This window comes from Bombina bombina, chromosome 3 (assembly GCF_027579735.1).
Source record: "Bombina bombina isolate aBomBom1 chromosome 3, aBomBom1.pri, whole genome shotgun sequence".
Classification (NCBI taxonomy): domain Eukaryota; kingdom Metazoa; phylum Chordata; class Amphibia; order Anura; family Bombinatoridae; genus Bombina; species Bombina bombina.
The window spans coordinates 515,717,399-515,743,053 of record NC_069501.1 but is presented as its reverse complement, the minus strand read 5'-3'; the positions used below and the strand labels follow the sequence as shown (position 1 = coordinate 515,743,053).

At 39.2% G+C, this 25,655-nt stretch overlaps 1 protein-coding gene across 1 annotated transcript in view; it reads right to left on the bottom strand.

Moving 5' to 3' along the window:
* The window catches only part of SYT2 (synaptotagmin 2), a 93,087-nt gene that overhangs the window by 10,720 nt on the left and 56,712 nt on the right, over positions 1-25,655 (bottom strand). Inside the window, exons 6-7 of the mRNA XM_053704743.1 lie at positions 19,683-19,800; positions 17,042-17,175 (exon numbers count right to left, since the gene is read on the bottom strand). Coding sequence (XP_053560718.1) covers positions 17,042-17,175; positions 19,683-19,800 — 252 coding nt within the window. The remainder of the gene's footprint in view (positions 1-17,041; positions 17,176-19,682; positions 19,801-25,655) is intronic.

The window sequence follows — 25,655 nt, the reverse complement described above, 5'->3', positions numbered from 1 at the left end:
GACATTTCTGAACACCCCCACCTGGGACGAAGACACTCAGATGTATACTTACAGGGGCCTACTTAGGCCATGTACTACTTTAATTACAAGTCGATTAGTGATTTTAACATGTTTGTGTTCTATTGTTTACAGACTTGCATTGTGATATCAAAAAAAAGAGAGAAATGTGATTTAATTGTATACATCTGACTTTACTTTCAATAAAGCTTGTTTGAAAAAAAAAAACCCCCAAAAAACTACCTTTCGGGTACATTTATAAGCTGTGTGTAATGATGAAATGTAAATATTGCGTCAATGACACAATATATTATTTTTGTAGGTTTTATCCCCTCACCAAACTGTTCCAAAATCCAAACCTTTTCCAGTACAAGCAGAATATATGTAGATATATAGATAAATAGATAGATAGATAGATACACACACACATACACACACACACCACTGGTCAAACTAAACGAAAAGCTGGAAAAGATTTATGAAGCGAAGTTGAAAGTATTTAAAATATTTTCACCTTCTTATTTTAATACATTTCTGACTGATCCTTCACTATTGTTTTTTTCTTGTCTTCTGTCATTTGTAAGTTCAATTTTCTCATCAATTCTGAATGGTTTTACATCAGATAAAGTTGTGTATAACTGGTTCCTAAAGGGACATTGTACACTGATTTTTATTTGCATAAATGTTTTGTAGATGATCCATTTATTTAGCCAATCTGGGAGTGTTTTTGTAAAAAAACATAATTTATGCTTACCAGATAAATCCCTTTCCTTCCTGGCAGGAAGAGTACACAACTTCATTCCTTACTTTTGGGAAATACAATACCTGGCCACCAGGAGGAGGCAAAGAAACCCAGCCAAAGGCTTAAATATCTCTCCCACTTACCCTATCCCCCAGTCATTCTGCCGAGGGAACAAGGAAAAGTAGGAGAAACATCAGGGTATAAAAGGTGCCAGAAAAAATCAGCCCATCAAAAACATAAATTACAGGCGGGGTCATGGACTTTCCCTGCCAGGAAGGAAAGGAATTTATCTGGTAAGCATAAATTATGTTTTCCGTCCATAAGGCAGGGAGAGTCCACTACTTCATTCCTTACTGTTGGGAAAACTATACCCAAGCTACAGAGGACACTGAATGAATAACGGGAGGGAACAGAAAAAAGAGGTGGACCCTATTTTGAGGGCTCCACAGCCTGCAAAACTTTTCTCCCGAAAGCTGCTTCACACATCAAACTTGTAAAATTTAGAAAAAGTGTGTAAGGAGGACCAGGTAGCCGCCTTACAAATCTGATCCATTGAGGCTTTGTTCTTAAAAGCCCAAGAGGAAGCCACTGCTCTAGTGGAATGAGCCATTATACTCTCAGGAGGCTGTCATCCCACTGTCTCATAAGCTAAGTGGAAAGATTGTCTGATTTCCTTTGTAGCCTGCAGAAAGAACTTCAAGGCACGAACCACATCTAGATTGTGAAGCAAAATTTCCTTCGCTGGAGAAGGATTAAGACACAAGGAAGGAACAACAATTTCTTGATTAATGTTACAATTCGGAGGAACCCTAGAATAGTGCGTAAAACCGCCTTATCAGCATGAAAAACCAGATAAGGTGGATCACATTGCAAAGCAGAAATTTCAGAAACTCTGTGCGCAGAGGCAATAGTCAACAAAAAAAGAACCTTCCAAGATAACAATTTAATGTCAACAGTATGCATAGGCTCAAATGGAGCCTGCTGCAAAACACTAAGAACAAGATTGAGATTTCAAGACAGAGCCCCAGATCTAAACACAGGTCTGATCCTAGCCAGAGCCTTAACTGCACATCCGGAAGGACTGCACATCCGGAAGCTTGGACAATCTTTTGTGCATTAACATCGACAGGGCCGATATCTGCCCCTTCTGGGAACTAGCAGATAAACCCTTCTTCAGTCCATCCTGGAGAAAAGCTAAAATTCTGGCAACCTTAACCTTATGCCAGGAAAAGCCACGCTCTTCACACAAGTAAGTCCTCCACACTTTATGGTAGATATGACGAGTAACTGGCTTACACTCTCAGAAAATCCTCTCTTGGCTAAGACTAAGCATTCAATCTTCACACAGTCAGCCTCAGAGAATCTAGATTTTAATGAACAAAGGGACCCTGTATCAGCATATCACTGCGACAAGGTAACCTCCACTGAGGAGATGAGGATATCCCCACCACATCCACAAACCACATCCTTCGCGGCCACTATGGAGCAATCAGAATCACTAATGCTCGCTCCTGCTTGATGCGAGTCACCACACAAGGGAGAAGCGGTAATGGAGGGAAAATATATATGAGACTGAACCTCCATGGTACTTATAGGGCATCTATCAGTTCCGCCTGAGGATCCCTCAACCCGTACCTGGGTAGCTTGGTATTGAGGCGGGATGTCATGAGATCTATCTCTGGCATCCCCCACTCGCTGCATATCTCTGCAAACACCTGGGGGTGAAGATACCATTCCTCTGGGTGAAAATATTGCTTGCTGAGGAAATCCGCTTCCCAGTTGTCCACACCCGGAATGTCGATAGCTGACTGCATACATCTGTTAGTCTTTGCCCACTCTAGTATCTGAGATACTTCTCTCATCACCAAGGAACTTCTCGTTTCCCCCCTGATGGTTGATGTAGGAAACCAAGGTTATATTATCTGACTGGAATCTGATAAACTGTGACAAACCCAGAAGGGGCCAAGCCTTCAAGGCATTGAAGATTGCCCGGAGTTCCAAAATATTGATCGGAAGGGAGGACTCCTCCTGAGTCCCCAGACCTTGTGCCTTCTTGGCAGCCCAAATGGCTCCCCAGCTGGAAAGGCTTGCTTTTGAAGTCACAATCTCCCAGGACAGTTTCAAGAAGCACATGACCTGGAACAGATGATCTGGACAGAGCCACCAGGAGTCTCTTGACAGGTTGTCTAGCACGTATCTATATTTATTTTGTATATAGTAGACCTTAACTTAAAGGCTTAATACTAACAAGGTGTTGGTTTGTAACACAGTGGTGACCACAAAGTAGTTTTACAGGTCACCACAGTGAGAATAATATCAGCGCAAGTGAATTAAGTAAGTAAACCGTAACTAATTAATACAAAAACACTTATGGCTCAAATACCTTGTAGTTCAGATGAACCAGCCAGGTCGGAGGTGTAGCGTCTCTTATTAGGCTCTGTAAGAAGACGAAATGGCTATTCTGCAGTCAGAGGAGTTAAGCTGTCGTGTTGTGATGGAGAGATAGAGATAGCCGCAGGCGTCCATAGCTGATGACATCAGTTGCTTCCGAGTCGGCAGCCTGTTACAGAGGCTGAGTAATAGACAGAGATCATGTGAACAGGGATGACAGCAATCCTCCTAGCTGGGAACGAACAAGGAGTCCTCCTTGCAATAACTAATAGGAAGAACGATTAGGCACAGCAAAGTATAGCAAACCTCCTTGCTATCAAATAGGAATAACGTTTAGGAACAGCAAAGTATCGTACTGAGCAGAGGTGATACTACTCAAGAACTCAATTAGCCAGCAATGAGAGCCAGCAGGAGGCAGCTTAAATAGGGAGAGGCTGATAACATAAAGGGGCAGTATGATTTGCAAGGTAAAAAGAAGTTAACCTTTACATAGGCCCCCCCTCAAAGAACCACAGCGAGGTTCAAGGCCTGGGTCTGTCAGGATTTCTTCTATGGTAGAGGGAAACCAACCTAGGAGCAAAGATATTGGAGGCAGGTTCCCAGGAGTCATCTTCGTGGCCAAAATCCTTCCAATGAACAAGATAATAAAGTTTCCTATATCTGATACGAGAGTCCAGGATGCTATGCACCTCATACTGAACATCAGGATCCACTATATGATCAGTGCCTGCAGCATCAGGCTTGGAGGGAGGAGAGGTACAAGGCTTAACCAAAGAAATGTGGAATGTGGGATGTATTCTGAACGATGTAGGAAGTTGTAAAGTGACAGTAACCGGGCTGTTTACACGAAGGATAGGATAAGGTCCGATAAACAGCTTCCCCAGTTTTTTACAAGGGTAGTGAAGCTTGAGGTTCTTCGTGGAGAGCCACACATATTGTCCGACTGTATACGTAGGACTCTGTCAATGTCGTAAGTTGTAGTACTTCTGCTGAGTAGACTGAGCCTCTAGTATGTTGTCTCTCATGGAAGAAAAGGTTTGAGATATATCATTAACGAGATTGTTCACTTGAGGGCAGGGACTGTCAATCTTTGGGTAGAGAGTAAATCGTGAATGTAATCCGTAGTTGACAAAAATAGGACTGTATCCAGTTGAGGAGCTCTTGTTGTTATTGTACGCGAACTCCACCAGTGGCAAGTAGGAGGCCCAGGAGTCCTGTTGCTGAGAACAGAAGCAACGCAAGTATTGTTCAAGCCATTGGTTCACTTGCTCGGTTTGCCCATTAGTTTGAGGGTGGAATGAAGTACTAAGCCATTGATCGATATGCAGAGCTTGACAAACGTGTATCCAGAACCTGGATGTGAACTGAGTTCCTCTATCCCTTATCAGGACTTTGGGAATACCATGCAGACGGATTATATCTTTAATGAATAACTCACATGTCTGTTTAGATGAGAGTAGAGCCGTTACAGGGATGAAATGTGCCATTTTGGAAAAAACATCAGTGACAACAAGTATGGTGGTATAGGTGGAAGGTAGGGAGGTCAACGATAAAATCCATCGACACCACTTCCCAAGGAACATGAGGTACTTGAAGAGACTGGAGGAAACCCATTGGTAGTTGTCTGGAATGTTTGGAAGTGGCACACACTGTGCACTGCAACAGAAACTCCTTTAGATCCTTGTGCATGGAGGGCCACCAAAAGGACCGTTTCAGAAGGTTTAAGATCTTGTCCGATCCCATATACCCTGATAGAGGTGAATTGTGCACAGCTATAAGGACTGAGTGTCTTAGTGATGGTGGAATGTATAATTTCCCATCCTTACGGAACAGACCGTCAGTATCCTGGACTAAAATTCCTGGAGGAATGGAGCGGTCGAGAGTTTGTGCCTTCTTGATTTGAGGGACCATATCGGTGAGAATTCCTATTATACAATGTTTCGGAATTATCGTAGAAGGAGAGTTGTCTGTGACTATTTTGTGTCCTTGTCTAGAAAGGGCATCTGCCTTGGCGTTCTTAGACCCAGGTCTGTACGTGATAATGTATTGAAATCTGGAGAAGTAAAGGCTTCATCTTAGTTGTCTGGAGGAGAGTGTAAATACTGTAGGTTCTTACGATCTGTGTATATCACAATGGGTTGGGAGGCACCCTCTAGCAGGTGGCGCCAATGATCGAATGAGCATTTGATAGCTAGTAACTCTTTTTCCCCCACAGGGTAATACAATTCTGCTGGTTGCATGAGTCTCGAGAAAAAAGCTACGGGATGCAAGGGCTCCTTAAAGTTTCTCCTCTGGGACAAGATCGCTCCAATGGCGGAATCTGAGGCGTCAACCTCCAGTATAAATTGCTTATCCAAATCTGGGAATTGTAGAATGGGAGCTGAGGAAAACTTTAGTTTTAAAAGGTCAAAGACAGATTGTGTGTGGCTGGTCCATTTCAATGTAGAGTCCAGCTTAGTGAGATCAGACAGAGGTTTGGTTATTGTGGCAAAACCAGGAATAAACTTTCTATAAAAGTTAGAAAAACCTAGAAAGCGCTGAACATCTTTCCTTGAACAGGGGACAGACCGGTCAAGGATGGCTTGGACCTTGTCGTCTTACATACTAATACCAAGTGGTGTGATATGATAACCTTGGAATGTGATGTCGTTGGAATCGAAAATACATTTTTCTAGTTTGGCATAAAGCCTATGGTCCCTTAACCTTGAAAGAACATTTTTTACATGTATTCTATGTTGATCAAGATTTTGGGAATAGATCAAAATGTTATCTAAATAAACAACTAAATATACATCCAAAACATCCCTGAAAATGTCATTGATTAAACATTGGAATGTTGCTGGAGCGTTGCACAACCCGAATGGCGTTACAGTATATTCAAAGAGACCATATCTGGTCCGAAATGCTGTAAGCCATTCATCTCCAGCTCTCATTCTGATGAGATTGTAGGCTCCTCGGAGATCCAGTTTAGTGAAAACCGAGGCACCCCTTAATCTCTCTATCAATTCTGGGATAAGGGAAAGAGGATACCTGTTTTTTCTCGTATGTCTGTTTAGTTCCCTATAGTCAATGATCGGTCTTAGTGACCCGTCTTTATTGGGTACAAAAAATATGCCCGCACCTGCAGGGGAAGTACTGGGCCTAATGAATGCTTTCCTAAGGTTCTCGTCAATATAGGTTTTAAGATGCTCAAGTTCAGGATTGGAAAGGGGGTAGATGTGTCCAAAAGGGATAGAGACCCCAGGGAGTAAATCGATTGAACAATCGTAGGCCCTGTGAGGAGGTAAGCTTTCAGCATCTTTCCTATCAAAAACATCTGAGTAATCAGAATAATGTGCAGGCACGCAATTATCTGTTATATGAAACAGAGAAGAACATTTGACATTATTACTGTTAGTAGAGGAAAAAGTAAGACTAAGATCAGACTAATTAATGTATGGTTTATGTAAACACATATGGCATCATGTATGCTTCAATGTATTTAGAACAGAGAGCACAAGCCTATGTAATGTTTTTACATTTTTACAAATTTCCTATGCCATTCTGTGTCAGCTATCCTAACATATAGCGTTCTTCTTAATTAGCAGGTTTCTAAGAGTTAAATATTCTAATTTAAACTAAATAGTGTGTGGTCGTGCTGTTTAAGTTTTAACCTATCACTATGTACCTATTGCTTTTTAACAATGTACACATGTGTGACACCTATGGCTATGATTACGGCCGAGAGCCGAAACATGTAAGCCTTTGGTGTCACGCACACACACCCTGGCTTTGTCCTACACTGTTGCCAGCTTTGTTTGGCTTTTAAGCTTGATTATCTAATAAACTTGGACTTTTTAAGGAATTACTTCGTTGGATCCTGTCTTTCCCTTTTTCTATTACTGTTCACCAGCTGTGGATCCACCTATATTCCCTTCAAGTAGTTGTAACCCCGGGTGAAGACTGAGCCCCGCCCCCCGACCGGAGTCCCAGGATACGTCACGTCTGACGTCTGCAGTGACGAATTGGAGGAGTGAGCTGCTCTGAGGCTTCTGTAGCCTGCACCAGATGTTTGGAGTGAAATGCTCACCGACACGGTTTCGCTCTGTAAATTACAGGTCCCCGGCTAGCTCAGCAAAATATCCTTGGATGGCCAGCAGAAGATTTGTTTGGGGGTGAGTGCGGCTGAATCTGGTAAGTCCCGGGCACAACGTTTTCTGTCATAGACATTTGTGTATATCCGGATGGTATGTTGGAGTAACAACCACTCTCCTTTTCACTGTTATGTAAACACAACCAGTTGATTCCAAGGATTATATTAAACATAGGGGAGGAAATTACATCAAAAGATACATTTTCAGTGAGATGTGTGCCTGTAGTTACATGCAGGAATATGGTCTGGTGTGTGACTGGACCAGATGACAACAATGTACCATCAATGACCTTCACAGAGACGGGATTATGCTTACATAGAAGAGGAATTTTATTTCTTTTCGCAAAATCAATAAAATTCCTACACGAACCAGTGTCAACAATAGCGTCAGTTTTGATCTTGTAGCGATCCCACTGCAAGAGAAGGGGTATAGTTATATATGATGCAGGTACTGTTTTGGCTACATAACTTATCGGTAAGCTATATGACTTACCCTTCTTTTGTTTGGATAAAATAGGGCAGTCTTTAACCTCATGTGTAGGGCATGCACAATACATGCATAGATTCTAGGATTTCCTCCTAGATTTCTATTGAGGTGACAAAGGCCCTTTGATAAACCCTATATCCATTGGTTGGGGGTTATCCTTAGCCGAATAAGTAGGTGATGGGAAATAGCTCCTTGAAGAGTTGGCTTTCTCAGAACGCCTCTCTCTCAGACGTCTATCTATACTGATGGAAAGAGCAAACAACTCTTCGAGGGTATCCGGGATCCCTATTCGTGACAGTTCGTCCTTGATTTCTTCGGAAAGCCCAAGGCGGAACTGGTTCTTTAGTGAAATATCATTCCACATGGAGTCCCTAGCAGAAATCTTGAATTGGGTTATGTATACCTCCACTGGATTTTTTCTTTGTTTTAACGATCAATGCATTTTCTGCAGATACCTGCTTAAAAGGGTCATTGCACAAGGCTGACATATCAGCAAAAAATGCATCAAGGGAACCCAATATGGAGTCTTGGTTCTCATAGAACTTGTCAGCCCAGGCCCTCGGCTCCCCCCTAAGGTATGAGATCACGGTTAATACTCTCACTCTCTCTGAGGGATAAGTCCTTGGCTTTAGTTCAAAAAGTAAAATACAGGAATTTTTGAACTCCCTGAATTGGGAGTGAGTGCCAGAGAACTTTTCAGGGGGAGATACTAAGGGTTCTGGGTGTACCTCTGAAGGTGTAGGTTTGGTATTAAGAACCTCACTTAAACAGGCTTTTAAGGCCTTATTTTCCACTTGTAACTCATGGAAAGAATTTGTAAGGATGTCCATTCTGTCGGACAAAGCTTGGATTTGGTTAGACTCAGTGTTTGGTTTCATAGTAGCCTGTTTTGTTTACGAATGGAATTTATAGCTTATGGGTAAGAACCCACTAAATCCCTATTTATGGCTGGCTAATTATGTAATGAGGGTATTTAACAGGCGTATCTATATTTATTTTGTATATAGTAGTCCTTAACTTAAAGGCTTAATACTAACAAGGTGTTGGTTTGTAACACAGTGGTGACCACAAAGTAGTTTTACAGGTCACCACAGTGAGAATAATATCAGCCACAAGTGAATTAAGTAAGTAAACCGTAACATTAATACAAAAACACTTATGGCTCAATTACCTTGTAGTTCAGATGAATCAGCCAGGTCGAAGATGCAGCGTCTCTTATTAGGCTCTGTAAGAAGACGAAATGGCTATTCTGCAGTCAGAGGAGTTAAGCTGTCAGTGTCTTGTGATGGAGAGAGAGAGATAGCCGCAGGCATCCGTAGCTGACGACAGTTGCTTCCGAGTCGGCAGCCTGTTACAGAGGCTGAGTAATAGACAGAGATCGTGTGAACAGGGATGAAAGCAATACTCCTAGCTGGGAATGAACAAAGTTCAGGGTAAGGCACAACAAAGATTAGCAGTCCTCCTTGCAATAACTAATAGGATGAACAATTAGGCACAGCAAAGCATAGCAAACCTCCTTGCTATCAAATAGCAATAACGTTTAGGCACAGCAAAGTATCGTACTGAGTAGAGGTGATACTACTCAAGAACTCAATTAGCCAGCAATGAGAGCCAGCAGGAGGCGGCTTAAATAGGGAGAGGCTGATAACATAAAGGGGCAGTACGATTTGCAAGGTAAAAAGAAGTTAACCCTTACATGTTGAGACAGATCTGAATGGTCGCCATTCCATTGTGTCAGCATGCATAGTTGTAAGGGTCTGAGATGGAATCTGGCGAAAGGAATCATGTCTATACAAGACACCTCCATACACTGAGGGTCTCAGAGAGGCCTGGAGGGTAAGACACGCAGAAGTTAGCTTGCAACGTCTCTGATCTGTGAGGAATATTCTCATGGATATGGAGTCTATTATTGTTCCCAGGAAATACACCCTTATACTTGGACTAAGAACTCTTTTCCAAGTTTATCTTCCATTTATGTGATCGAAGGGACTCCGAATGTTCTTCCACTAGATGGAAAGATGGTGCCTGCACCAAGATATCATCCAGGAAAGGTGCTACTGCAATACCTCATGTTCTTGTGTTCTGGCAACGGCTAAAAGAGCTCCCAGAACCTTCGAGAATATCCTTGGAGCAGTAGCTAGACCAAATGGAAGAGCTATGAACTGGAAGTTCTGGTCCAGAAAAGCAAACCTCAGGAACTGAAAATGTTCCCTGTGTATCGGGACGTGAAGGTATGCATCCTTCAGGTATATTGTGGTCATAAACTGTCCTTCCTGAACCAGAGGAAGGATTGACTGAATTGTCTCCATTTTGAAAGAAGGAACACTCAGAAACTTGTTTAGGCACTTTAGATCCAGAATTGGATGAAACGTTCCTTCCTTCTTTGGAACCACGAAAAGGTTTGAATAAAACCCTAAATCTCTTTCTGCTGTAGGTACTGGGACAATTACTCCTAAAGAGGATAGATCCCGTACGCAACCTAGGAAGGCAGCCTTCTTTTCTGGTCTTGTAGACAGATGGGAGAATAGGAATCTACCCCTGGGCGGATGAGACTTGAATCCTATCCTGTATCCTTGAGATACAATCTCCAGGGGACCCAAGGATCCTGTACATCCTGGGAACAAGCGTCTGAAAAAAGAGACAGTCTGCCCCCTACTCGATCCGATCCCGGATCGGGGGCCGCCTCTTCATGCTGATTTGTTCTCAGCGGGCTTCTTAGTCTGTTTGGACTTATTCCAGGACTGAGCCGGCTTCCAAGTACCCTTGGGCTGCTCAGACTTTGATGCGGATTGTTTCATGATTTGTCAGAACGAAAATTAGACAATTGCTGTCCCTTGGGCCTATTTTTCTTGTCCTGCGGTAGGAAGGCACCCTTCCCTCCGGTAACCGTAGAAATAATGGAGTCCAGCCCTGGACCGAATAAAATCTTCCCATTGAAAGGAAGAGAAAGGAGTCTGGATTTAGAAGTCATATCCGCAGACCAAGACTTCAAAGAGCCTGGCAGGCTAGGACCGCAAAGCCAGAAGCCTTTGCATTTATGTGAATAATCTGCATATTCGCATCACAGATGAAAGAGTTAGCAATTCTTAGTGCTTTAATTCTCTCCTGAATATCCTCGAGGGGAGTCTCCACCTCAATGAGCTCTGACAGAGTGTCGTACCAGTAGGTAGCTGCTCCAGCAACTGTGGATACAGCTGCCGCCAGTTGAAATTAAAACCCTGTATGTTGAAACATCTTCCTCAGAAAAGTTTCTATTTTCTTATCCATAGGCTCTCTAAAAGAAGAACTATCCTCCAAAGGAATAGTAGTATGCTTAGCCAGCGTAGAGATAGTGCCATCCACCTTAGGGATGGAGCCCCACAAGTCTAATTGAGAGTCAGGGACCGGGAATAATTTTTTATAAGTAGACGAGGGGGAAAAAAGAAGTTCCTACTCTTTCCCATCTTAACTGGCACAGGAAAAGTCAGATGGACCTTCCTATCTTCATAAACCCTGTCATAAACCCTGTCTAATTTAGGGATCTTAGGTTCCTCAGGGAGTGTAGCCTCTGGAACCTCTAGCGTAGACAGAACCTCCTTTAATAAAAAAACGCAAATGCTCAATTTTAAATCTAAAGGAGGGCTCCTCCGCCAAAGGAGGTTTAGAAACTGAAGTTTCCGACTCAGAAAGTTCACCCTCTGAAACCACAGAGGTTAACTCATCCTCAGATAGCTGGGACATAGCAGCTAGATCCGACAAATATTTAGATGACTCTAGGTCAGGAGAACTATGTTTAACCTTTCTCTTGCGTTTGTTAGAGCGAGGTAAAGCACTCAGGTCCGCAGACACCGCCGTTTGTAACTGCGTGCTAAAGTCCACTGGGAAAAGGCCCCCTCCAAATGGAGGATTAGATGAGCCACGGGGAACTGCATGTGGAGCGGCTAATGTAGAAAGGGAAGTAATTTCTCGTGACCCAGATTCCTGAGAAGTTGACGGCTCAGGGGGGCTAATAGCACTATGAGTATTAGCAGGCTTGTCTCCCTTCTTAGACTTTAGAACAGTGTTTAGGCAAATAGAACAAAATTGAGCAAACCACAGTCTCCTCACAATATAAACAGGAATTATTAATCAGTACAGAAGGAGCGGAACCTTCTAATGTAGTATCAGAGTCCTCCATAGCTTTGCATATACCCACAGAAGGACAAACAAAAATAAATGTTTTTATTTAAAAAAACGGCACCTTAATACTCCCAATGGCTGGGGCACTCAACACCTCCTAGACCCAGACAGCTAACAGTGAACACGCTCTGTAGCAGGATCTTAGGAAATGAAAGAGACCGCACCTGGTCACGTGGTGCTTAAGATAGGACTTCCCCTGTCATGAAAAAGGGCGCTAAGCTATTATGAGCTGCGCAACACTTCAAAAATGAAAGTGAAACCTGTTTGTTCCAAGCCAAAAAACACACAGTCTATGAGCCCAAAAAAACTCTCACATTAAGCAGATATAAATCCCCAAGCTGTTTAAATAATCTCCCTGAAGGAGATATTAACCCTTGAGCCTATCAAGGTATAAAGGAGCCACACTGTGACCCTGTATAGCGTTTTAAAATGTATATATAAAAAAAATGGTCTTACCCTCTAGGATTCATGCTGTGGAACAGGCACAGCCTCTAAATTGTGACAGTCTTGCAGCAGCACTTCTGACATGGACTTGAGTGTGTAACAGTAAGCAGTGAAACTGCTCAATACTGATTGCTCAGGAGTTGTTAGCGACAGTCTGGATGGGTTCACAGAAAAACTTTCCCTACATCTCCAAACTCTAACTTTCATCAATACTCTCACTGAAGGGTTGACATGATTACTTAAAAGTCCAGTCCTTTCTTGAAGGGAACATACTCATTAAAGGACTATCCAAATCTTCTGACACTTCTCTGCCACCTCCTATAGTGACAAAAGGCAAAGAATGACTGGGGGACAGGGGAAGTGGGAGGGATATTTAAGCCTTTGTCTGGGGTGTCTTTGCCTCCTTCTGGTGGCCAGGTGTTTCCCAACAGTAAGGAATTAAGTTGTAGGAATGTATAGTTTTGCTTATTTTTAAATAACATTGTACTGATTTTCAGAATCCTAACCAAGCCCCAAAGTATCAGATGTAGACTGAAGTCTACAGATTCCAGCTTGCTCCTGTTTGTCTAATGAGTCTTTTCATAAACTGTTCTCCAATCGGCGCTCTAGCAACACAAAAACAAAAATTGTGTGAGTGCCATATGGCTATAGTGCCGATCGGAGAACAGTTCAAATCATTAGCTTCATAAAAATTACTTTTGAAGTGGGCAGCTGGAGTGTGGGGAATTAGAATTTCATTGCTATATTAAAAAGTAAGTTAAAGTGTATCTTCATTAGAATAGATGATTTACAGTCTACCTAAAATATTGTTTCCATTCTGGATCTAATTATAGGAATTGAAAACTTTAACATTACTTTAATGGACAGTACAAGGAGGGCTCATATCATGCTCATTGTGTTTGAATTACAAGTGGAGAATTAAATTAATCCCTGCAAAATTTAGCGTTTTTTAAGACCTGAAGTAAGCCACTACATAAAAACCTCCTCTACTTATGTATCATTGGCACATATCTGATGTGAATTCTACAATGCGCCACAGAAGTCTATTATGTGAGGGATTTAGTGCCCCCAGTGCTATCCAACATGCAGGTGCTAGCCTGTATGATGCAGCATCTATTAATTTTCTTATGTTTAGTGTATATAGGTTCGTTTGTAGTAGCGAATTGTATTGTTTAAACATTGTTTACCCCACAAGCGCTACTCTACATTTGCCATCAAATTTAATTAAAAGTTAAAAATATTAAGCAAATTACCCTTTTAGACTTTGAAAAATGCACAAATACATTTTTAATAAAATAACTGCATTATATTGCGTTTGTTGGTCATTCTTGAAATGCTCATTACAAAAATTAGGACCTAGCCACTGGTTTATTGAATTTTTTTTTGCATTATATACAACCCCAACGGCTAGAATTAGGATAAACTGAACCCTATTACACGCATTTCCCATAACCAATGGGACTAGACAGGGGTGTCCCCTTTCCCCCCTTTTATTTGCGTGTGTTATTGAATCCCTTGTAACTAAAATTAGATCTGACCACTCAATTAAAAGTAAAACTATTGGAACAGAGCATAACATTTTATAATATGCAGACAACATTCTACTCTTTGTAACAAACCCAGACACAGCTATCACTAAAATTATGTCAATACTTAATGAATTTAGGTTAGTCTCATACTATAGTATTCATTATACAAAATCAGAAAATTTTAATGCAACACTATCTCCTGAAACCATCCACCACATTATGGACACCTGCCCATTTAGACTACAAAAAAAGAAGCTGAATTACTTGGGCATCTATCTTGCAAATTCCACTACTGAACTATTTAATTACAATTATATACCCTTATATAACAATATTATTGGAGACCTATCGAGATGGTGATCCAAGCAAATTTCCTGGCTAGGTAGAATACATAGCATACAGATGAAGGTTTTACCACACATTTTATACATCTTACAGGCACTACCTACTCCACTTACCCCTACATATATACCAAATTTCCAACAACAATTATTCAATTTTATATGGAATAAAAAACATGCTAGAATAAATAAGAAAATAATGACACTACCTAAATACTTAGGAGGGATGGGAGTTTCAGATTTACAAAAATATAGAACAGCTATATTTCTACAAAGAATTGTAGACTGGTTTCATAATCTAGACCTAAACATTTGGGTAAAAAAATTAACATTACACAACAAAATTAGAACATATGCTGGACTACCAAAACTAAAAACTCACATATTACATGGGGAAAAGCCCTAATTGAATTTCCCTATCGCTCTTCTAGATACTCACCACTTACCCCCATTATTGATAACCAAGAATCTCTACCAGGCTACAGTTATATACAAAAAGCCCTAGAAGACACAAATAGAACTATACAGATATTCTATTGGGCAACAGAATCAGTCACGTATTCACAACAAGAATTATCTGATAGAGGCTTCCAATCCAATTTTTCCAGCAATGGTATCCATATCATCAGTGCCACTCATATATAACCAGACACAAAGACAAACTTAACTTACTGAGGCCTCAGACAACTTTTGAGAAGTTATGTACAAATAATGAGACAGTTTTAAAAATCAAACTAGCAGAATCATTTTGCACGTCCTACTAATGTTCCATGACTTAGTGACATTAAACACTTTGAGATTGTAATATAAAATGATAAATCATATCTTTCACTTATTCACAGTATTCTACAGCAAACAACGAATATATTCCACAATTTTTGAATACGTGGGGTTCAGAATTAGGCATTGTAATCACACATTCAGAGTCCCTTAAAATATTTTGCAATGTAAAATCTTCCTCAATTTCATGTAGAATTTTAGAAATGATTCACAAAATATTACATAGGTGGTATTTAACTCCAAGCAGACTCAAAAAAAAATATCCTACGGGAATAGATAAATGTTGGAGATGTGAAAAAGAGATAAGAAACATGGCACACATCTGGTGGACATGACAGAAGTTAACCCCATTTTGGCAAGCAACAGCAAAAGAAACAGACCATATTTTAAATGACACTATTCCCTTAGAACCAAATATTTGGCTATTTCATGGATTTCCTCACTCTACACCATCTGAGCATAAGAAATTACTCACTATTTTATGTAATGCTGCAAAAATACGCAATAGTCAAGAAAAGGAAATCAAACGAGACACCTACCGTTGCTAACTGGATAGATATATGCAATAAAATGTTAAACTTAGAGGAATATCATTATCTCAAAACCAGAGGCAGCACAATATACCAAAATATTATGTTTTATTGGGAATCTTACATTGCATCATAATTTCAAAAACCCTAAAATATAAAAAGGGAAATAACATGCTTACAGTACTACAACTATAATATCAAATAGATGTTATTGCAGTGGAGTTCCATACATATACTGTTTACATTTTGATAAACACATAAGTAATGTGGATACTGAAATAAAAAAAAAAAAAAATTTATGTTTTACTTACATTTGTTAATATAACTTAAAAGTCATGACCAAAAATTGTACATTTATCTGTAATGACATATATTTTTGCATACTATATGAAGATTTTATTGCATAATGTAACAGTTTTACTTGGTCAATAAAGAACAATTAATAAAAAAAAATAAAAAACGGCACTGAAAAGTGCCTTTACGTTGCGGTCTATGGGAACTGTGTGTTCCCAGTAAATATATATGTATATGCTTATATACATATATATTTATGTGTTAAAATGTGTATATACACATATTAACACATAAATAGACATGTGCATGGCGAACAAATTCAGTTCGGATCGATTCAGATTTTTTCGAATTTCGGTTCGGAGCGATTCGAATTCGGAAAATTTTTAATCGATTCGGTTCGGAATTGTTTCGGATTCATTCAGATTCGAATAAATTCGGTTCGGATTTGTTTTGGATTCATTCGGATTCGAATAAATTCGGTTCGATTCGGTTCGGTTTGGAAATTCGGAATTTCGGTAAGTGTTAGGTGGGATTAGACTAGTATTATGTACTGTACATTAGGTGTAACCCATAGCAGAGTGATATAACCTAATATACTGTACAATACTAGTGTAATCCATGGCCATCCGAATCTACAGAATAAATCTGAATAAATCCGAAGTTATTCGGATTTATTCGGTAGATTCGGCACTATTTGAATTCGGCGATTCGGTTCGATCCGAATCTCCGAATTTTCCGAATTTCCGAATCGAACCGAACCGAATCGCACATGTCTAATAAATATACATGTATATAATTATATATATTTACAATTTGCTGCCATCGCTATGCGACTTACACCCTTTGCTAGGCTAGTTCTCATGCCGTGTCTCACCTTTGGAGCCAATGGAAGCACACTCTCGTGAGTACAATGCTTCCCAGCAATGCGAACGCAAGCTTATACCAGCTGTGATACCAGAGGTTTTTTGCATATATGATTTATCATTTTATATTAGAATCTCAAAGTGTTTAATGCCACTAAGTCATGGAACAATAGTAGGACGTGCAGAATGAATCTTCTAGTTTGATTATTATAACCTTATAATAGCCTTTTTCACATTTATTTAGGCAATAATAACAACAATTTTAAATGCTGCTTTTTCACATAAATTACAGAATATTTTTGAGTATAACGTCCCTGTAATGTTTACCCTTAAGAGTAGACAAATATCCTTACCTGGATCTGCTCAAAAGGAATCTCAAAGCTAAATGATTCATTAAAGTAGGGGTTCAGGGTTTTCTTTTTTACGGTTGTCTTCTTCTTCTTTAATCTCTTCCCGTTCTGCATCAGATGAATCTTTACATAGGGATCTTGGAAATAGAGAGAGATACATAAGTTCAAAACACATTGTATATATTGCAGTACTACTGCAGCAACAATTAAAGTTAGATTTGGTTTAGGGTTTAGGCCTAAATCCCTGGCAGCCAATGAGGTTCCAACACATTTTTTTAATGTGTATATATATATATATGTGTGTGTACACATCAAATAAGAGAGTGACGTTGTAACATTTTAAAAAATTCATGCTCAATAATAATGTTATGTAGTGCATTATAATAGTATGCCATAGTGCAGCCCCAATATATCATTGACTTCTATATCCCTATGAAGAGCTGGAGAGGGAAGGAATAGACTTTCACTATTACTGATGGTAAAATTGAACATATTGGAAAATGCCAATCAATATAAGTCTACAAAATAATATGAGGTTCATTCATCGATATTAGTATTCATCTAATAATCATTTATATTTACTTGAATTCCTCTTTATAAGCCTTGCAAAACAGTGCACTTTTTATTTGGATCTAATTGTATTTGAAAATAGTTAAATTTACCATCACTTTAAGTCAAGGACTGAGTCATCTCTATCTACTAAAACTTAATCAAACTACCTCAAAACATGAAACATTGTCCAAGATTTATTAAATCTTGAATGAGCTGAATTTCTGAGATTAGATTGTACCCACCAGGCCTCACATTAGTTTATATTTCTGTTATTTACAATACACTGAGTGGCCGTTATGGTAGAAGACCAGTAGATAATGATCCTTGTCCAAAGTGCAGGGGCTGCAAGAAAGCCATGATTAAATAAATTAGTAAATACATAAATTGGTTAAGGCTAGCCAGGACCAAGTTCGGGCAGTTCCTTTGTATTTAAGACTGTGAACCGTTAACTTACGATTTAACTGAACTCTTTGAACTGGTGTATGAGGCAACTGGCATTGAAAAAAATGTGGGGACTATTTTTTTGTTTTATTTTATTAACAGTAGAAGTAGTATTAGGGTTAAAGGGCCACAATACCCAAATGTTGAAACACTTGAAAGTGATGAAGCATAGCTGTAAAAAGCTGACTAGAAAATATCACCTGAACATCTCTATGCAAAAAAGAAAGATATTTTACCTCAAAAGTTTCTCAGTAGCCACATCCCATTGTAAAGAACTTCTAAGCAACAATTCAGTATGTCTGTCCCGGGACAGCGGAAGAAGCGAGCTTACGTGCACACTCATCTTATTTCCCTATTCAGTGTAAGGAAGTTTACAATGAAATCTCATGAGAGTTAAGTCAAATCTCATGAGATCACAGTAAAAGAGTTCATGACCTCAGCACTGTTGATGCTGATTGGCTGCAGTTCATTTCTTCATATATTTTTTTACCTGCAGCTGGGAGCAGCTGAAGTATAACTTTTTACACAGAACTTACTCTGCTGAGCTGAGGAGATTGTGAGGTAAAATATCTTTCTTTTTTACATAGAGATGCTCAGGTGATATTTTCCTGTCAGCTTTTTACAGGTATGCTGCATCAGTTTCAAGTGATTCAGCATATGAGTATTATGTCCCTTTAAATAAAAAATGTGCGTAAGCAAAAAGAATGTAAAGAAATGTCCATGTGTTAGTGAAATGTAATTGCTTTAACTGTGTGTATTGCTGTAAACAAAACAAAGCCTGGAAGTCATATTGTGTGCAACATAGTCAATGGCTATAAACAAACAATATACAAGTTTAGCAAAACCATAGCTAAAAAAAACAGGTCAAAGTTATTTGAGGTTAATAAAATAGCTTTTCCCAAGTATGTGCGCCTTTTAACTGAATTATACAGTCATTAAACATATATTATTCGTAAAAAGGCTGATGTATTGAAAGCAAAAATGAACCTGACAGTTGTATGCAGGTGTATTTTAAAATGATATTGTTTAAATATTGAAGAAAACAAGGGCCAAAAAGCAATGAGTGCTGTCATGTTATAACCTAAGTTTCCTTCTCTGGTGAGGCTAATTTAATAGGGAAAGTTATAAATGGGTCACTACTGTGTGCCACCAAAGACTGTGTGGAATGAAGCAGTGTTAAGTCTGAGTCTGCACTTTTAACAGCATATGGCAAATTTGTTTTTACTACATATAATTACTACATATAATTAAAAAAAAAATGTATTACAATCTCAAAGTGTTTAATGTCGCTTTAAATATTGGACAGACTAATATCCTATTGTTACTTAGGTACTGAGCTTTATGTGTAGCGAGATAAAGGAAGAACATACTACTAGCGCAGCAGTACTGCAAGTGACAAATTTTGCAGCTCTAAACTCAAACATCAGCTAGATTAAAACGGTCCGAAGTTTAATTTACCGTGCATGTAAATTATCGTGTTCCACCGTGTTACTTTATTTATTGTTAAATTTTAATGGCTATTTATTGTGCATGAATACCCTTCAGCACGTTCATACATATACACCACTAGATGTCAGTTTTACCCTTTATCAGACCATAAAGACAGCGGGAAGGCTATTTACAACCATTTCTACTCATTTTGTCCCCTCACCTGACAATCCTCCAACATCCATCTTTTTGAGATTTTTTGCTTCCAGGATGCAGACAGTCAATTTTCCGGCAGTAGGAACATATCGCAGAGAGATGCAGATATCACCCAGCTTCTCTGGCTGAGGAAACAAAGCGTGCAAAAAATGAGATAACCTCTACCTTTTCCTTTCATTTTCTGTCTTCCGCTCCTCCCAGTATCCCATTCAATTTCATACTCTTTACAAATATATTATATAATCCATCACTATTGACCCTGCATCCTTTGGCAGTGCACCCTGCATACCTTTTTATCTTTCACAAGTTATATATGGATCTTTTGACTTACTTAAAGGGACATTAAACCCAACTTTTTCTTTTATGATTCAGATAGAGAATACAATTTTAAATGACATTTCCAATTTACTTTTATTTTCTAATTTACTTGATTCTTTAGCTATCCTTTGTTTAAGAAATAGCAAAGCACATGGATGAGCCAATCACACAAGACCTTTATATGCACCCACCAATAAGCAGCTACTGAGCCTGTCTTGATATGCTTTTAGCAAAGGATATCAAAATAATAAAGCAAATTAGATAATAGAAGTAAATTATAAGGTTGTTTAAAATTGCATGCTCTTTCTAAATAAGGAAAGAAAAAATTTGGGTTTCATGTCCCTTTAATTTATGATTTTTTTCAATTAGTTTAATAGAAAAAGTTAAATATAGGTTCAGCGAAACTATTAGCTTTTTATTATTGTCATGTTTCTGCTCACTTTATTGAGATGTGGGAAAATATTAAATTATTACACTACTTTTCAAGGCTGCTTAGTATGTTCACGTTATATCTACTATAATCTAGTCCAGTAACAGACAATTACTAAAATTGTAACCACTGAGATTTCAGGAGGGCCACACTATACTTTAAACCAGGGGTGATCAACCTTGGCTTCCCCCAGAGGATTTGGAACTACATTTCCCATGTTGCTCAGCCAGCTTAAAGTGTCTGAGCATCATGAGAAATGTAGTTCCAAAACCTCTGGAGGGCCAAGGTTGATCACCCCTGCCTTAAGCTGTTATGCCTATTTAACAAAGGGAGACTGTTTTTAAACCTATTGTGTTTGTAAATCAAAGAATAGAAAACACCTTGTAATTACAAGACATTTCTGTTGTGTTGCTATAGAATAACATACCAGCCATGTGTTAACATTTAAAAATAAAATAAAAAAATTAACATCTTGTTCCTATTATCAAATTCTTAATTCCAACGATATTTTTGTTAAAGAGCACTACATGGCAGGAAATAGTGTCTGGAGCACTACATGACAGGAAATAGTGCTGCCATCTAGTTCTATAGTGCCCCGGACATCAGCATGATCCAGACATTTCTGAGCTTATGTCCCTGCTTTTCAACAGAACATATAAAAAGAACGAAGAAAATCTGATAATAGAAGTAAATTAGAAAGTTGTTTAAAATTGCATGCTCTATGCATGCTCTGGGGTTCCGGTGGAGGAGGAGCAAGCAGGTGTAGCTGAGCTCCAATCTCCAGTCCCACAGCTGCTGGCGGTGTGTTCTTCGCGCCTCTCCACAGGATGGGAGTCTGCTAACAGGACAGTAATTGACACCACTCAAGGAACCCTTCAGCGGCACTACATCCCGCTGAGCAAACAAGCAAGTTGCGAACTACATACTATTAGTACTTTTACTTAAAAAAATCTAAGTACTCCACAATTTAGCTATTAAGGCTGTGAAGCCCGCAGTATACCGGCTCTCTATTTAAAATCTGGGAGAGAAAGAGGAGAAGAGACTGTATCTATTGCTGTATACTTAAAAACCTCTCATCTGCAAGCCCCGAGCTCCCTGGAGGCTTGTTCCGCTGCACCCGCTGCCTTGAATCCTCCCTGCCCACAGTCCCTGGCTCACCTGTGTCGGTCTGGGACCTTCTGCGGCAGCCCTGGGCCGGTCTGTGAAGAGCTGTTACTCCATTTCCCCTGCGGTCATTCCTGGATGCTAGCGATGCCCCCCCCCCCTCTCCCACCGGTGTTGCGTGAGAGGGGTGCAGGGGGACCTTGAAGAGGCCCTATAAAGAGGAGACATACCGCAGATCGTGAACCGGCCTCTCGCTTGCTGACGGAGCCCCTCCTTCCTCCTCTCCCACCGTTGCTGCGTGAGAGGAGGGAAACTACGGATGCTGAGAGAGATCAGCAAGAGGAACTTCCTGGAGCTGCGGTAACTGGATGAATCTTCCGGCAGCCAATTCTGGAGAGGGACCGAGGGCAACACGCTGGTGCAGGTGCGGGTGAGTCTGGGAGAACACTTCAGAGAAAAGGGTGCAGGGAGAGACTTTCCAGTTGTAGGCTCTTGCCGGATAAAGGGAGACGGGGAGAGAGCAAGGTGGCACATATCAGAAAGAAAATAAGCCGCAGGACTGAGGGGACAGTATAATTGAAAGATTCTTAAAAAGGAAAAAACGGGACTAACTATTGAACTGTGGATAGAAGTCAGGCTACAAGTCCTGCACAATTAGCCCAGAACTATATGTTACCAAGCCAGAAGGAAAACTACTTATTGAATAGAAAAACCCTGGCTATATGCTTATGTTTTGTTTTTGTTTTTTATTTTCTTTGCTCCCTCTTACTGTGTGCCCTTTTCTTCTTTGGTTCTTGATTTAACCCATTTGAGATAAGAGCTAGAAATCGAATTTAAAAGGGAGAGGAAAAGGAAAAAGAAAAAGGGAGGAATTAAGGCTATATAGCTCAATGCAAGTAGTTTTGAATAATTGCGGTTAAGGATTTAGATATCTATACTATATGTTGATTTACTAGATAAGATGACATTCTCTACTCTGCTTGAATTTAACTATGTTACTCTGAGCTAGAGAAATCTGTTTGGCCTTTTGACTGAACAAATCTTTAAGGTGTCTTATTAATGAATACTTACTGGTTTATAAACTCAAAATTCTTAGAATCCTTTCTGTCTCTCAACAGAAACATAGTAGCGTGTTATATAATTGACACAAAATTGCTTACTGGGAAAGAGTTAAGTGTATTTATCATTTAATACTGTATTCTGTGCAAAGTGCAAAAGGTGCTAAAAAATAACAAGGGTAATTGTATATCTTGGGGTGATCAGTGAACTACTAACATAACCCTAAATTACCTAATTGGAAAGAGGCCATAAGTCTTGCACAACTAGCCCAGAATTATATGGTACCAAGCCAGAAGGAAAACTACCTATTGATTAGAAAAACCCTGGCTATATGCTGGTGTTTTTTTTTTTTTTGTTTTTTTTTTGTTGTGCTCCTTCTTACTGTGTGCCCTTTCCTTCTTTGTTTCTTGATTTAATCCATTTCAGATAAGAGCTAGAAATTGAACTTAAAAAAAGGAAAGAGAGGAAAGGGAAGAGAAACTAAGGATATCTGGCTCAATGCAATTAATTTTGAATAATTGTGGTTAAAGATTTAGATATCTATATTATATGATGATTTACTAGATAAGATGACATTCTCTACTCTTCTTGAATTTAATCATGTTACTTTGAGTTAGAGAAACCTGTCTGGCCCTCTGACTGAACAAATCTCTAAGGTGCCTTAGTAACGTTAAGCAAATACTTACTGGTGCATAAACTGAAAATTCTTAGAATCCTTTCTGTCTCTCAACAGAAACATAGTAGCTTGTTATATAATTGACACAAAATTGTTTATTGAGAAAGAGTTAAGTGTATTTATCATTTAATACGGTACTCTGCGCAAACTGCAAAAGGTTCTAAAAAATAACAAGGATAATTGTATATCTTGGGGTGACCAGTGAATTACTAACACAATCCTAAATTACCTAATTGGAAAGAGCTGATTACTCCAAATATTCACAAGGCCAGGTGAGAATAGGAGGCTGACTTTCTGTCTTGAACACTCTCTAGGAATGTAAAAATAATCACTAAAGGCTAATCCGGCAACTTAAGTTATAGAAGTGAAGAGGGCAAAGTTGCAATTAAAGGAAAACTACCAGAGGCTTAACTACAAACTATTTTTCCTCAATAAATGAAAAACTAGCCCTATAGAAGGGAGATTAGCACAATAGCCTTGGAGTTCAATTAATTAAAGAGCATAAGGCCATACGATTTACACTAGAGAAAATTAGAAGGATCTCCCATAAAGGAGATAGCTGTCTGGCTTGATAAGAATTCCCACTGTCCTCCGCCGTGCCGAGGGGGGAAGAAGAAAAAACACTGCACTTTTTCCTTTTTTCCCTTTTTTTTTTTTTCTCTCTCTGCCCATAAGCACAAACTATCACTCATCACTAAGATTAATTCTTTAACTGTTTTATCACCCCACACTTATAAACTCATCTGATTCACCTTTTCACTCACTCACTCACTCCCCTCTTTTCCCCTCCCCCCCCTTTTTTTTTTTTTTTTTTTTTTTTTTTTTTCTCCTTTATCACTAATACACCACATAGTCTCACTAATCTCCACCTATACACATGGATAAATACCTTCACAATCACTCGAAAAATTCCCCCCCAGCGATGGCAGGAAGACAGAGAGATAAAAAAACAAAGCAATTTATGAAACTTCAACAGAAGTACAGACACCTTGTACAAATCCATTCCCAGGCGAGTCACTAGACATCCAAACCATTGTTAGTAAGATCTCTGATGCCCTAGCTCCTAAATTTGAGGCTCTGAAAATAGAGATTAAGCAAGATATAGCATCTCTGACAAATGAGGTAAAACAATTCTCTCATAGACTCTCTGAAGCGGAGCAAAGGATTTCAGATTTAGAGGATACCAACATGACCTATAAAAATAACCTTGATATTTTAAATACAACAGTTTCCAAAATGCAGAGTAAAATAGAAGATCTGGAGAACAGATCTCGAAGGAATAATTTGAGGATCATTGGAGTCCCCGAGGAAAAACAATATGAGAATCTAGATAAACTACTTACGGAGACATTACCTAGATTACTGCAAATTCCAGATTCCTTCCCTAAGATAGTAATTGAAAGGGTCCATAGGATAGGCGCACCTTCACTAAATAAAGACAACTCGAGACCAAGGCCTATAATCGCTAAGGTTCTGAACTTTCAGCATAAAGTCGCAATTCTCCAAGCATTCCGTAAGCATCAACCTATTTTCCTAGGTGATGTAAAAATTCTTATTTTCCAGGACTACTCAGCAGAAGTAGCATCAAGAAGAAGGGAGATTGCCCCAATATGCTCGAGGTTCATAAACCAAGGCATACGCGCAACCTTACTCTATCCAGCAAAATTAAAAATACAGAGGGAGGGAAACACATTTTATTATGACTCGGCACAAGATGCAGTTAAATTTTTTGAGGAGATATTTCCCTCGGGTAAAGGCTAAAAGACAAGTACAACAATATAGTTAGGTTGATATCATAAGCACTGTACAATGATCAGAATACCAGAAAATCAAGAGAAGAGGGGAAGTTGGGGTAAACTCCCCCCAGCAGCTTGCTTGGAATGGGATAATGTTTTATGTTTAATTGTGATTGTGTGTTTTTCGTGGGGGGGGGGGTTTGTTTTGTTTTGGTGTTTTGTTTTGTTTTGTTTTGTTTTTGTTTTTGTTTTTTTCCTTTTCCCCCAATACCTCAATATTTTTTAAATTCATATGGCTATTGATAATAAATTTAAATTAATTTCCTGGAATATAGGAGGCCTTACCTCACCCATTAAACGAAAGGCAATATTAACTTTTCTGAGGAAGAATTATGCTGATCTGGCCTTCCTTCAAGAAACTCATTTAAAAGCTGAAGAGGTGCTTAAATTAAAAGCCTCTTGGGTTAAAGAGGTAATATTTTCTGCCTCCTCTAACAGAAAGAGCGGAGTGGCAATCCTCCTGGGGAAAAAACTCTGCTATGAGATTATACAGGTAGACACAGATCAAGAAGGAAGGTACATTATTGCAAAGATTAAAATTAATAAAATTCTCTTTACTTTGTGTAATGTTTATGCCCCAAACGTTTTTAACTCTTC